The 15,653-nt window shown below is 30.2% G+C and overlaps 1 protein-coding gene across 1 annotated transcript in view; it reads right to left on the bottom strand.

The window, feature by feature from the left end:
* LOC107469065 (pectinesterase-like) overlaps positions 1-1,136 on the bottom strand; it is a 3,348-nt gene extending 2,212 nt beyond the window's left edge. The window contains exon 1 of the mRNA XM_016088452.3: positions 136-1,136. Coding sequence (XP_015943938.1) covers positions 136-1,045 — 910 coding nt within the window. The 5' untranslated portion in view covers positions 1,046-1,136. The remainder of the gene's footprint in view (positions 1-135) is intronic.
* Between the last annotated feature and the right edge of the window lie 14,517 nt (positions 1,137-15,653).

Genomic DNA, 15,653 nt, shown 5'->3' with positions numbered 1-15,653 from the left:
ATTCTTTTTAAATTTTTATTTTTTTTAAAAAAAATTAAAATGTAAGATTTAAAAGTTAAAAATAATCGAGAAAATGGCGTGAACTCGATTAACAATTAATGAAATAAGAAGATGATATTGATACAAGGTACTTACTAAAAGTAGCTGAACCAACAGTGGTGGAGCCGTCTTGATAATTCTTGCTACCCGTAATAATGGTAGCTCCAATACCATCCCCAAACATCATCAAATTCTTTATCCCTCCCTTTATGTTCACACTCTCTCGGTAAACGCCAGCTTTCACGTACACAACCACTCGACCATTCTTACTCAGCCTACCGGCCGCCGCCACGCCCTCCGAAACACTCTTGTAATTCCCACTCCCGTCCTGTGCCACCACAATGTCCGCCTTCGGTGCCGCCGTTCCCGGCAAAGCCTGAAGAAGCCTCCTGTCGGAAGGAGATAGCCACTCTGGGAAGCCATTAAAGGAAAGCAATTTTCGACCGCCGCGAACAACCGGGTCTTTTGGTAACGAAGTCAAGGACGTTAATGTATTGCTAATGGCCAAAGAGTTGCTCAGCAACTTGGATAAGTTGCTTGAAATGGATGGAAAGTAGTTTAGGTAGTGAGATGAAAGGTTAGAATCAAGAAAACCGTTTTGGCATGTTTGTTGATTCGCAATAGAAGCACTTTGCCATGTTAACCTGTCGTTTAGATTGTTTGAGCTCATTGAACGGTTCAGCTGATATATTGTATTCTCATAGAGTTCCAAACAATCTTCCCATGCGGACTTGGCTCTCTTGTCTTTGAAATCGTTGGATTCCATGGTTGATGAGACAAGTTTGTGTGCTACTATTGCTTGGTCCATGGTGACCTTAAGGGCAATGTCATGGAAGGAAACATCATCACTTGATGATGATGAAATTGAATAATTGGTAGTGCCAATGTAATGGTTACAAAGAGTGGGATATGGAGTTTGATTGCATGATAACTTATCAGTGCCATGCACAATAATGAAGAGAGAATAAAAGGCTAAAATAATGTATGCAATGACCAAGTTGCCCATTATGAAAATGAAATGGCCAATAGGTTCTATTTGTATAATAATAAGGCAACCTAGATTGGTAGCAATGAGAGAATTATATTCTTAGCTTGTATATATTTGGATTATTGTTGAATGCCGATGAATGAAAAGTGCGAGTGAAGAGGTGCTATTTATAGGCCAAAAAGGTATGGATAATTCTTATTTGTGAGTGATACAATACAGTTAAGGTATTAATGTGGGTTTTGTATTTTCTAAAGTTGTTGACTAACCTATTTAAGGACAATGTGGATTAAGTTCTATCTACGTGTTAATTAAAATAAAATAAAAAAGTATAGTAGTTCATCTGGAAAATAATAAAGAATAAATAATGGTTTAATTTGGTTTTTCGAAACCTAATTGTCTGGCATAATTAAGGACCATTATTTGAAAATTTATTCTATATTCATATGATACTTTTATTTATAACTAAAATATGGCACTTATTTAAATTTAAAAATGTTATTTTGTACACTAAAATCAGTCATCATATATTTGTATATAAATATATATAGTTTAATTTATTTATAATGTATATTTTATATTTTAATATATATTTTATACTAATAATTAATTTTAGTGCTGATTTTAGTATATATGGAACATAGTTAATTTAAGTTATAGTGACCATGTTTTATTTTTGAATATGAGAACAACTATTTTTAAATAGCATTTTTGTTTTACATATTAGAATGTATAGATTAAAATAGTAGCTAGGTAAATATTTAGTTGAATTCATAATGGGAGGGCTTTTTATTATTGCTTATCCATAGTAATGTCATGCTAGGAGTTTAAACATTAATTATAAATATATAATTAATTAGTATTTAGGAAAAAAAATTAATTACAATCTAACTTAATTTTGACAGGTGCAAGCTAAGCTAATGCTAAACAAAAATAATTATATTTTAAATTTATTTGAAGCGTACGTGCAGTGCAAGCTAAGCCACCAGAAAATATGTTATTGTATGTTGAGAATTTTCTTGGACGTCATATTTCAAAACAAAATTGACATTATGCATGCATTTATTAAGAATGATAATAGCCCATCCATGAATATTAGCTTTCTATTTTATAGTTGTTACTATCAGTTTTGGAGGATAAACAACAAACTTTAATGGGTATGCAAATCAGTTCTTTCGGGTTGGAGTCACTTTGGTTATTTGCAGTTAGAATCTCTTATAATTGGTAGCGTTCTTGAGTTGAATAATGATATGCCAAATTATATATAGCTTTTATCCAACAAGATGAGATGAGTTCTAACCTCTTTGTTAGGGAAACGGAGAGACATTGCAACAAACGTACGGATCCAGAAATGTTAGAAATTAAAGGAGAGTCGTACTAGAAAAAAATATTATATAATTAAATAAGCATTATTAAAACATGTAAAAATATAAAGAATTCAAAGGCTCCAAAGATTAACTCGCACCATATTTACATGGGTATGTTACTAATGTATATGTGTATGTGTATGTATGAATTTTCAAATCCTCTATTTTATGGTAAAATTACACAATTTAAAACCAAGATCAATTGGTTAATATTTGTATGGTTTCATATTGAAAATCAAAATAAGTATTTGGAGATATCGTCATTAATTGTTTAAGGTTTAAAGAGAGTTACTTTTAACTATATTAAAAATAAGGTCAATAAAAAATTTTAACAATAAAAACAAGCTCTATTTTTTTTAATATAAGGTCAATCAAAAACTTTAACAGTAAAAACAAGCTCTACTTTTTTTAGTAATAGAGAGGTTTTAATAAAAACAGTAGTTACAGCAGTTTTCATTTATACATTAAGTTTTTTTTGATTGTCTAATATTTTACTGTAAGATCAGAGTTATATCGCACTATTTTATAGTTTTGGTAAGGACAAAAAAATAGAGAGCGCAAAATGCAACGAATAAGATGGCAAATTACATGTGGACCCATAAATCAATGAGAATTAAATTTCAAATACTTAAAGGCCTTCAACCTTACGATGCTTGCGAAATAAGGCTAAAAGCTATTACTAAACCAAATTCACTGCTTAATAAAGTCTACAGAAATAAATACTATAGGTTCACAAGTTTTCTGAGAACAGAGATAAGGAATAACCCATTATAGAATTGGAGGAGTGTCATGGAGGACAGAAAAATCCTAAAAAAAGACTGATCTAAAAAATTGATAGAAAAAATACAATAAACATTCAGATAGACTTATGGGTCAAAAAATACACTGCAAGTATGCCTATTGTTACCCAAAATAATGACAGAATTTCTTAATGGGTCTCAGACTAATTTTGTCTAACAAAACTTAAGACCAGGTAAAAATAGCAAAATTTTTTCAACGAAAAATCGCTGAAACAATCTTCAATACTCCGATAAATGAAGGCAAAGACAAACTAACCTGAATGTGAGCTAACAATGGTAAATATTCTGTAGTGTCAGGATACTAAGTAACCTTCCTCTTCTACCACCCTCAAACAAAGTTCCTCCTTGATCGATGCAAGCAGAAGGAGATTTGGAGAATAAGCCAACCTAGCATTAAAAATTTTATTTAGAAGATGGTTCATGAAGACTTAACAGTCAATAAAAAGATGCACTCCAAAATTACTTCTTCTAACTTGATTTGTGCTCGTTGTCAAGCACAAAGAAACAGCGGGTCACTATATTTTTTACTATCCGAATTCAGTGGAAGCGATGGAAGCTCTCAGAGCTGGATTTTTCGATTCTGCACAACAAGTGAAAATATGAGAACGATGGTCAGAGTTAATACAAGCAATCAGACATAGAAATTACAATTACTCAAATGAAATAGAGTTAGCAACAAATTTATGCTGGCAGATTTGAAAAACAAAGAATGAATTGGTCTTTAATAAAAAACGGAAGACATCTTAAATGTGTGTTGAAGTGACCTGTCAATTCATGCAAAAGAGAGGAAAAAGCTGAGTTTGACATAATGTTCTTCGTAAGAGAAAAGACAATGAAATTGTTTCTGTAAAAATAAAAAAATTACTCTCCCAACTCAATATAATTCAATTACATTTGAACCTTGACTTTTGTTAGATTTTTTCAATTATGTCTTTGTATGTAGTCTTTAATTAGTGGACCGTTTATTGCATTAATAATATATTATCTTTGATAAAAGAAAATGTTTGCATACTCTTTAATATGATCTTAGAGTGATCAAAGTGTAGTGAGAACCTTTGGAGAAAAAATATTTAAATTTTTAAATCTTTTGTGATTTGAATTATTTTTTAATTTAAAAAGACTTGAAAAAAAATATTTAAATGTCTTAGATTATTGTATTTGAATTGAGAAAGGATAAGAAGTTTAAGATAAATATTATCTTGTATCATTAATTGATATAGTGAAAATTAAATCTTAACTATATTTGGGATTGGTGGTGTTGTTGATCTTCGTGTTATTTATGTCTGAGTGCAAAGATGATGAAGAGAGAATGAGAAGAAATAAATTTTTTAAAATAAATATTTTATTTAGAGTATAGGTAATTTGGACATAATTTTTTGTGTCCTGTTACTTATCTTGTTTATAGTGTAAATAATTTAATTATAAATATATATCATCTATACTATGCACGAGATAAAGCACATACACTTCTGAAGATATCACGGATGCACACATGTTAAGTAAACGAGATATGCTGATAGTCAAATTATCGTAAACGAGATATGCTCAAGTGGGACCTATATAAGTAACTCGTTGACACCGTCTCTTATCTGTCATTTTCACTCTTTTTGGATTCTCTTCTCCATCTTAAAGATTTTTCTTGAAATATTTGAGTTTGTTGGATACTATGACGTGCACAAATGCATGATCAGATAATATCAACAAGCTAAACACGACAAGGCATATTGCTGGAGCGATCGACTTTGAGATTAGTGTTGTTATTATCTTCTTTTAATAAAGAAGCATATAGTTAGGGTAGTTTGATTGATTTTATTGGTTTTAATGAACAATAAACTTCTTTAAGACATCAAGAAGTAGCTTATCAATATCCAAGATTCTGTCAGAGTGCAACACAGAAATTCTAAGGATATCCCGCTGCAAATTATCTCCAATGCACACGGTACTTTAATTTGCTTGATCAGACTCTATGATCTTACACTCGGCACTCTTCCGAATGTTATAATTTTTCACACCTAGTATGACAGCCTTCCTGCTCTTGAATTTATGACCAATGCAAAATTTCACACCATCGTCTATGATGTAATCATCTCCTCCTATATTGAAAAATAGAGTATTTTTATACATCATGTTAAGATTCAGCGTGTGATAGTGGCTAGCTACAGTGACAACTCCAGAATTGATTGTGGGACAGGCAGAAGATATCAAACAAATCCATCTATCGGGAGTCTCAGGTAGGGGTGGAAACAGGCCAGGCCAGGCCAGGCTTTGCTCTTAACAGGCCTGGCCTGTCATACAGTTGATTGGTCTGAGCCTGGCCTGCAGCCTGTTATAGGCTCTTTATAAATTACTAGGCCTGACCTATTATTCAGCCTGGCCTGGCCTGGCCTGAAGCCTGTTAAAAGGCTTGATAATTTTTTTTTTTTACAAAAATAAAAATATTATTTAAAAAAAATATTTTTTAATAAAATAGACTTTTAAAAGAGCCTAAGCCTGTACCTATTTTATAACAGGCCAGGCCAGGCCAGGCCAAACACAGGCCAGGCTGCAGGCCCCTGGCAGGCCGCCTGGCCTTTTTTCACCCCTAGTCTCAGGCACAAAGTCCTCCTCATCCTCAGTAGAACTACTTTTATTGTTATTTGCGACATATTCTTCATCCGACTCATCAATATCCACGTCCATGTTTTCCACTAGACTAGCACAGTGGATGGGAGGTAGTGCAAGAGGTGGATAATTTTAGACAAAATTTGAATACCTAGAACCACTACCACCTATGTTACCAACCTTTGCAGAAAGCTCTATCACTTTTTGGGCCATGATTCTCCCATGGACATCAAACATTAGGTGCACATGCTTATCATCGTCGAGTCAAAAAAATAAAAAAATGAAATACTCTATTTTCTATCGGTATTAATTAACAACTTATATCGAACTCTTTCAATTTTCTTTGTCCTATTAGCACTTATGCTCGTCAAGATTAGACTCTTTGACTCAAATAGAAAACTTAAATGATGAGTGCACAAAATGATAGGATTATCACACTCAAATACAATCCTATCATAACTATTTTTTTATGTGACAATTAGGATTACACTCATAAATATATATTCATCACTAGACATTTTTACTAAACTTATTGAAAGAATGGAGAAAAGGAATTGATATGTTTGTGAGGAAAGCTAATACTTGCATCTCCTTATACAACTGATTTAAATTTATTGTACTATATTTTGTTTACAATACGTGTAAACGATTAAATTATGATCATATCTCAATTATACTGTGCTCGTTTTCTCTTTACACATGCATATCTTGTTTATAGTGTAAACAAGATATGTTAAGCATGTAACTTTCCATGTATCACCTGTTTTATGTGTTTAAAATTTATGTCTTATCTTATTTACATTATAAATGAGATATATTCATAATTAAATCGTTTATACTGTAAATGAGATAATTAATAAGATATAAAAAGATAAATTGTGTCTAAATTATCTATATCTCTAAATAAAATATTTAAAATATTTATTTTAAAAAAATCAAAGAAAGCAACTGTGAGATATTTAATTTTTAGGATTTTGTTTATTACCAAAATATTCTTTTCATTTAAAAAAATAAAGTATTGATTCGTTCTACCCGAATGTGTCGATTCAATGGTGCAGGTTGGGCTAATTTTTAATTTTGGGGATTTAAATTCTCAATTTAATCCATCTCTTTCTGCAATTTCGATAGTGAACTTGTCCTATTTTGTCATCATTGTTTATTAGGCACAACTCAACTATAACTCCCATCACTCATACAAATATATAAATGATAATTAAAAAATAATTAACTATTTAAATAATAGTGAGTATTAATAAATATTAATAATAATAAAATAATATAAATAAAGACTACACTATTATAATAAATAAAAATAAATAATTTACTTTGACTCATTAAAAATATACTAATATTTACTAATATTTATTAATATTTAAATAATTAATTATTTTTTAATTATCATATTATATGTTTATATCAATCACAATTAGGGATGGCAAGTGGGTTATCTTGTCCTATTCCATCCCATTAAAAATTTGTCCCGTCCTGTTTATTGAAGTCGTCTCAAAATTTTTACTTCGCTTTGCCTAATAGAGGATTGACGGGTTGGCAAGCTAAGTTTGCTAATTCTCTCTCTCTTTTTTTAAAGAAATTATGTTTTTCAAGATAATAGTGGTATTTTAGTCAATAGAAAATTAAGTATATAATGTCCAAAAGTTAGAATAAGAAAAATAGAAAAAGAAGATTCTCAAATATTCACGAATAGATGAAATTGTAAAAAGAAAATATTATAAAAAAGTAGATAAGGAAGAAATCTTAAGGCACTATGCATAAGGTAAAATTGATAGCTCCTGGTTCAATTTAAGCAATGTTGCTAACACTTTTTTCCGGAGGCTCCTAAACATGCTCAAAGACTCGCTGACACCTCTCCTTCCAAATATTCTAAGCTATAATCAAAACCAGTCGAACTCTTTGAGGACTTGTTCCTTGAAATCCAATTTGTAACAGCGAATCCATCCACCAACCAAAGAACAAGGAACATCTATGATTTGGAATGAGGTAAGTCAAAGGACTCTTCTTCCACACTAGATTAATGTCTCCACAAAAAAATAGACAGTGTATGAGTGATTCTAGAGCTAACTTGCAGATTGGACAAGTTGTCAGAGTGGATGGAAACTGCTGATGCATGAGAAGTAAAACAGGAAGCTTACCATGGAGGATTTTTCACGCAAAAAGCAAAATCTTGTGAGAGATTCTCACAGCTTCCATAAATAGCTTCAAATTGGCCTCTGTTGCATGAAGTTCAGACAAAATTCAATGGAGGTAAGATAAAATTGATAAACAATCATGTACCTTGATGCCACATCATATGTTTTTACTTAATTCATTACTCATTGAATTGTGTCTTCACCTTATCCTGAGGTTATGGAGAGGATTCGCTGAGTAATTTTTGGAGGAAAATGATTTGAAATTAATACTTGATTTCATTATTTATTTGAAAAAAATAGGTCTTTCACTTATAACAGATGGTAACTGTCTGATAGTAGTGCCGCAAATGATAGAATAGTGAAGGGGTAAGGAGGAGGAAGCCATGGTTTACTGAGGATTCAGATATCACCATAACTTACTTTCTAACTAATGTCTTTCTTTACAATGCCTTCCTTTAAGAACACTTTGCCAACCCCAAGAAGGTAAGGTTCCTACTTCTACTGTAAGGATAGAATTAAATCTGAAGTATTTACCTTTAAGTATTCTAGAAAGAAAAAAGTTAGGTTGAGTCATGATTTTTCAAAACTGTTTATCTAAAAGAGCCAGATTTTAAATCCTGAGATCTTTGAAACCAAGTTCGCCTTCTTTCTTAGGCCTAGTCATCTTATCCCAACTAATCCATACCATTCACCTTTCAAAACCTTGCTGCCCTCACCAGAACTGAGTTAGAATACTATGAATTTCATTTAGCAAGTTGTCCGAAAGTTTAAAACATGACCATATATATATTGGTATGGCCTCACCAACTGCTTAGAGTAATACCTGTCTTCCTCCATTAGATAACAAGTACATTTTCTATCCTTGTGTCTTTTTGAGAACATTATCTTTGATTAAGTTGAAGGTGACTTTCTTAAAGTGGTTGACAAGGAAAGGTAGACTTAAATATTTATCCTATGCACCTATGTGAGAAATATTCAACTGGCTGCTAGGGATGTTCTAATCAGCTCTGGAGTGTTATTACTGAAGAACAGGGCCAATTTATTAAGATTAACTCTTTGTCCACTGAAACTCTCATAAGATTTCAATAATTTTAAAATAGAGGCAGAACTATTTTCCAAGGATTTACTGAATACAATCGAATCATCAGCGAATAGCAAATGAGTTATAGTTGGGCATTTTCTGTTTATCTAAATTTTTTGAATGAGGCTATTTTGCTCTACTTTGTGTAGCAAGAAGGAAAGTCCTTCTTCACATAATAAGAAAAAAAAAGGGAATAGAGGGTCACCTTGACAGATGTCTCTATTTGGTTTTAAAAAAAATTATAAGATTGACCTTCCACAACAACAATATAAGAAACGGTTGTCAACAATTCACGAATTCAATCAATGAATCTCGATTCAAAGCCCAACTTCTCCATAATAAACCATAGAAAATGCCACTCTACCCTATTGTAGGTTTTACTCATATCAAACTTAAGTGTCATTTCGTATTCCAAACCTCGCTTCTTTTGTTTAAGGTAGTGCATATATTTGTGTACTACAAGAATGTCATCAGAAATAAGTTTACCTTTCAAGAATGCACTTTAAATATGGCTAATTATATTGTTCATATATCCTTGGAGTTTGTGGACCAATACCTTCGAAATGATTTTGTAGACAATAAAGGACAAACTGATAGACCTTATCTGATTCATATCGTTCGCATCTAGAACCTTTGACACTAGACAGATATTAGTGTGGTTAAAATTTTTCAAAATTATACCTCCAGCAAAGAAACTACTCAAAGTCCAGAGCATGTCTTCTCCCACTATATCCCAATAGAATTGGAAGAATTTAGCCGTTATACCATCCTCTCCTGGTGTACTCTGTGGGTGGATACTAAAAGTAGCTCTTTTTATCTCCTCTATAAAAACAGGTCTTTTGAGCCTACGGTTCATGTTAGTTGTAACTTTAGGCTCGAAGTCTGTGAAAAAAAAGCTCAGGATTCGCCTGATTAGAAAATGTAAAAATACTCTTGGACGAATCCTCAGCCACCTTAGTAATATCAGCATTGGTTGTTGCCATATCTCTATTATTTCTCCGTAGATCCCATATCTTATTTATTTTGGTTCTAGATTTAAATTTTTTATAGAAAAAGTTTATATTTTGGTCTCCTTCTTTCAACCATTTAATTCTAGATTTGTCTTTCCAATAAAGTTTTTCATCCAAATATGTTTTTTCAAGCCGTTGTTCAAGCTCAAGTAATTTAGTGTCTCTCATGATACTTGATGGCTACTTTTGTTCTAGAAGAGGAGTAACTTCTATAATCTCTTTTTTAGAATTGGTAGAGTTGTTCTTTTACCAGAGAACCAATCGGTGTCTAACCAATTTAAACTTCTAAAATAATCTAAATATTGTTGAACCTTCTATATATGAGTTTCAGACCTCGCTAATAAAGTTATGAATTTTTTCTTCCCCACATCAGCGGGATTAAAACTTGATTCTCCTCTTTGATCTCTCCGATTGGTAGTTAGTGTCCAAAAGGAGGGGACATAATCAGAACCTGTCTCTGATAGTTTAAAGACCATGGACTGAGAATATAATTGGGGCCAAAATTCATCAACAAACACTCCATCAAGCCTTTCCTGAATTAGTTCACTTTCTCTAGGTCTGTTACTCCAAGTAATACTAAAGTCTTTATAATTATAAATATCTAATAAACATAATTATCAACTAAATTTTTTAAAATAATAAAATTAACATTGTCCAAAACATATAATTAAACATCGTCTAAGTCTCTAATCAATTAAATATAGTCCAAGTTATAACTTAAAGTAAAACGAACAAACAATCCAAATATAAACACAAAAATAACGTTCTAAATTAAGTTATTATTTTAAAATTAAAAATCTATCGAATAAATCCGTTCCGTTTTATCGAAACTCGCCAAAATTTGTGGATTAAACGCTATAAATTTAGCGAATTTTTTTATTATATCAATCTCAAATTTATAGTCCAACTAACTTTTTTGTTAGCGAATTAAACAAATACCCAACAAATTATGACCCATTTATCATCCTTGCTTATAAACAAATTTCATTTTTAAAAAGTCAGGTCTGTACTTATTTCTGTGAGAAGTTACATTTCTAGTTTCATAATAATCTTAGAGACAAAATAAATTGTTATACTTTATAAGTTTATGTTTATAGGTACAAAATATTTTATCATGGACGATGTTCAAGTAATAGTTTTACGTTAATTCGAATCATGGGTATGGTTACCGACGAAAAATGCTTTAATTATTTGATAATGCCAAGCTGTACGGTTGTTAGTATGTCGTATAAGACATCTGAGTCTCAAGCTGGTCCCAACAAGAATTGTTCCTTTTTCGACACACTCAAATATGTGATTTCCAGGTGTCAGGTCATTGGCCTCTCGTTTCCTTTGACTCGTCATATTATAGGCAAATTGTGTAAAGGGTATATTCACATATATAGCATTGTTGACTTATAGCACTCACTAGCTAATTTCGTTTTTACATGTTAATCTTTTTGTTGGTTATATATTTTTTTGTGAAAAGAATTCATGCTACAAAGTAATGTTGCTAATTTGGGCTATGCAATTAATTATGGGAGTAATGTCGTTTTATGTCCAGTTAAATAAATAGGGATAATATACATAATGCATCTCTCAAATTTGAACTATCAAGTATAGCGAATTATGTTCTGTTTATAGGAAAATTTTTGTAGTTAAGTTGAAGGAGTCAACCTTAGTCCCATAGCCCTGTTCTCATTGAATATGTAATTATGAATTAAATTGTTTCTGATTTGCTATTGTAAAATGATTTCGTGACGATGAAGTGACCTTGTTGAGTAGTATAGTCTTGTGTACGGTTCTCTTAATATATACATGCCAAACTTGATGCAAATAAATTTGAATGTGTTGTTTGCAGTTTTGATCCCATTAATTGAGTCTATATATTTAATATTATATATATACATATAAAATAGTAATATATAATTATATATATTAATGATCTTAATTATTTAAAATTTTATATTTATTTATTACATATAATTTTGATGTAGGACATAAATAATATATAAAATTGTTCTTTTTAAATATTTTTTTAAATATATAAGTTACAATTTATTGATACAAAATTATAGATTTTGTATTTATGCTTCTATTATTTGAGTCAGCTCGTGAGTTTTCGGTGAGCAAACTTGAGTTTAAGAAATAGGCTCGATTATTAAAGTCGAGTCGTGAGCCAAGCTCAATTTTGGTGAGCCGAGCTTGAGTTTGGTCTAACTCGACTCAGCTCGACTCATTTCCAACCCTCACAGAGAAGGGGGCTCTAATGTTAGGAAATTATTTTGATTTCCTAATTTATTTGTGTGCAATACATATATTAATTATAATCACAAATTATGTTATTTCAAATTAAATGACTTATATAATGATTTCATTTATTGTTATAAATGCTAATTGAATAAGTCATTATTACTTTTGATTTGGAATTAAATGAGAATAAAACCGGATATTATCTTTTGTTCTTTAGATAATTATCTTTTTAGATTTTAGATATATTATCTTTTGGGCTTTAGATACTATTTTATCTGGGCTTAAGGGTTTAATGAGTGCCATGCTTAAATATAAATAGACTTTTAGGATTTCGGTCCCCAATATACCAAAGCCGTCTTTGTTGCTCTTTTTCCATCAAAAGAGTTACAGTTCAGCCGCCTAAGAATATAGAAGGTTTTGGTTGAGGAAGATCGAAAAAACAACAAAATCCAAATTCTTCCATCAATTTTTGACTCTTATGAATTCAGGTACGTTTTTGCATTGTGTTATATTTTTGGTGATTCAATATGAATGATCTAGATTATGGAAATTAATTTATTCCAAGTGGTATCAGAGCCATTCATAATTTAATCATCGAAAATATTCGATTGGATCAATACAGTTATACTATGCGTGTTTACATTATATATAAAATTGTTTCACGCCTAATGAAATTGTTCTTGCATGATGTGCGTCAGTATACTGATATTGTTGCACATATATAATATGTATAGTTGTGAATGTTGTATGGGATATAGTGCTCTCATATACATACATATATTATTGATGGTTTGGATACATATATATATATATATATACTGTTGCGTGCTTATAATGTAAGCGAAGCATGTTTTGGTTAATTTTTTTTTTTAGAATGATGTTCGTAAATTAATGATTTATATATGGTTTTTTATCTATTGTTAAATCAACCGAGCATTATTGAATTACAAGTTTAATCACCCGTGCCATGCACATGATAAGATTAAAATTATAATTTTAAGTTATTATATTAAATTTTATTTTAATTATAATAATTTAATTAATGAAAAAATAACTTGTATGCGTTGTTTTTCTTTTTTTAATATAGTATTAATTGTATTAACTATAAAATAGTTATTTAATCTACTTTTTTCAATAAATCAGGTATATATACTCAATATGACGATAAATAATCTAGTAATACTTAAATCTACCAATAAAGTTTTATATGTTGATTTACTATGAAGTAATAAAATATCAAAATCAGCTTAAAATGAAGAACAAATTAATAGAAAATCCTAATGCAGAAAGTTTTGTAATAAACAATAAATAATTTAAACCTACTGAATAATAATTCAATGCTATCCTTTGATACATGCAAAATATATACATAAAATAATACTGTATCAATGTTTGTATATAAAATTATATGATTAACGATTATAAAATTGTTTGTCAAGAGAATAAAATTATACGAATTTTAATGATAATTTTAATATTCTCAAACTATTAATGTACAATAAGAATTCATCTATTAGTTCCTAGAATTTCTAAATTTTTTTAAGTGATAGTAATAAATTTTAATAAATAAATAGATTTAGTAAGACATTTTGTTATTACCTTTTTATTATAGGCTCTCAAAAACTTCTCTATATACCACATTTATCGTGCAGTTATCTTCCAAGTGTCCATGATCTTGCAACAGCACTCGCAAACCATCTTTACTCGTTACCCTTGATAACGCAACATACAATTGACCATGGATGAAAACTGGCCTTGGAAGATAAATTCCAACTTTCAATAGAGTTTGTCCCTGAGACTTATTTATTGTCATTGCAAATGACATGATAATTGGGAATTGTCTTCTTTGAAACCTGACCGGCAATGTTTCATTATTTGGAATTAGATTCGGTCTTGGGATAAGAACAATGCTTCCAATCTATCCTTGAAACAATTTTCAACGGATAAATTGGATAACATATCTGAATACACAAAATCAATGAGGTCATCCAAAGCTGTCTCAGAGTTCTTAATCAAAATGTCAGATGGTATATGAACGATCGATTCACCATCTGTTGTATCACCAGCCAAATCATCACCAATTTTTAGTAGCCATTCTGCAAAATTTTTGAGTTCTTGTATGTTGTTATTTTCACCTAGTGACAATCTCATATTTTTTGTAAGTTTCAAAATCTTACAGTTATGCCACAAATATGAAGAATTAATAGAAGACTGAATTATATCTTGCCTTGAGCCTCTGGGAATCACAGGTAAAATTTGTCTAAAATCTCCTCCGAAAACAACAATTTTACCTCCAAATGACAAATGAGCATTATACTAATCTGAGCACTTTAAGATATCTCTGAGGCATTTGTCTAAAGCTTCATAACAATACTTACTTATCATTGGAGCTTTATCCCATGTGATTAATTTAGCCTTGGATATTAACCTTGCAATAGGACTTCCTGTTTAATACTACACAAAGAATCCTCATTTATGGTCAAAGAAATTTTAAACCTTGAATGTGCAGTTCTTCCATTAGGCAACAAAAGTGTAGCAATCCCACTCGAAACAACATTTAAAACTATACCTCTTTTAAACCTAATTGAGCATGATATAGTTGACCATAAGAATGTTTTTCCACAACCACCTTGATCGTATAAGAAGAAAGGTCCACTCATATTACCGCTAACAGCACCAATTATTTGATCGTATGCAAATTTCTGCTCATTAGTTAGCCTTTTTAAATATCCACTTAGTTCAATCGCAAGAGTATTAACGTCAAAATAATTGAAACAATTGACTATTACGACTTATATATATATACTAATTACAAACGATATGAATTTTTAATGGAAATACTTGATACTAATAGAAAAAAATTATATAAATAGAAATTATTTAATTTCGATTTCAATTCTATATAACAAAACAGTAGTTTTCAAAATTATGGAATCTTTTTTTTGACATATGTATTATGCCATACGTATAAATTATACGGGTTATTATATAAATTCATATATATACATAACAAAACAGTTTAATATTATATATTTTCTACATTAATTATATGTCAATATTTTAAAAAAAGAGATAAAAGAAAAAATATATAAATATGTATAATATTATTGCTATATATGAAACAGTTTTATATTGCTTTAATTATAGAAACTTACTATAATTATATAAAATTTAATTTGAGGAAATAATTTTCCTTGCCATAAATAATATACTAAAACTGTTAGTATATTATCTTCTTTATGGTTAATTGAATTTATCAATGATTTTCCCGTGTAAATCGTTATTACCCAGTTTTTAATAATTACTTAATATACAAAATTTGAAATTGAAAATTGTGGTTAATTGAGTAATAATTGTCAAATTATTAAGGTGCAAAATCATTGATTTATTC

The sequence above is a fragment of the Arachis duranensis genome, chromosome 10, assembly GCF_000817695.3.
Source record: "Arachis duranensis cultivar V14167 chromosome 10, aradu.V14167.gnm2.J7QH, whole genome shotgun sequence".
In the NCBI taxonomy this organism is placed as follows: domain Eukaryota; kingdom Viridiplantae; phylum Streptophyta; class Magnoliopsida; order Fabales; family Fabaceae; genus Arachis; species Arachis duranensis.
This window is presented reverse-complemented; position numbering and strand designations above follow the sequence as displayed.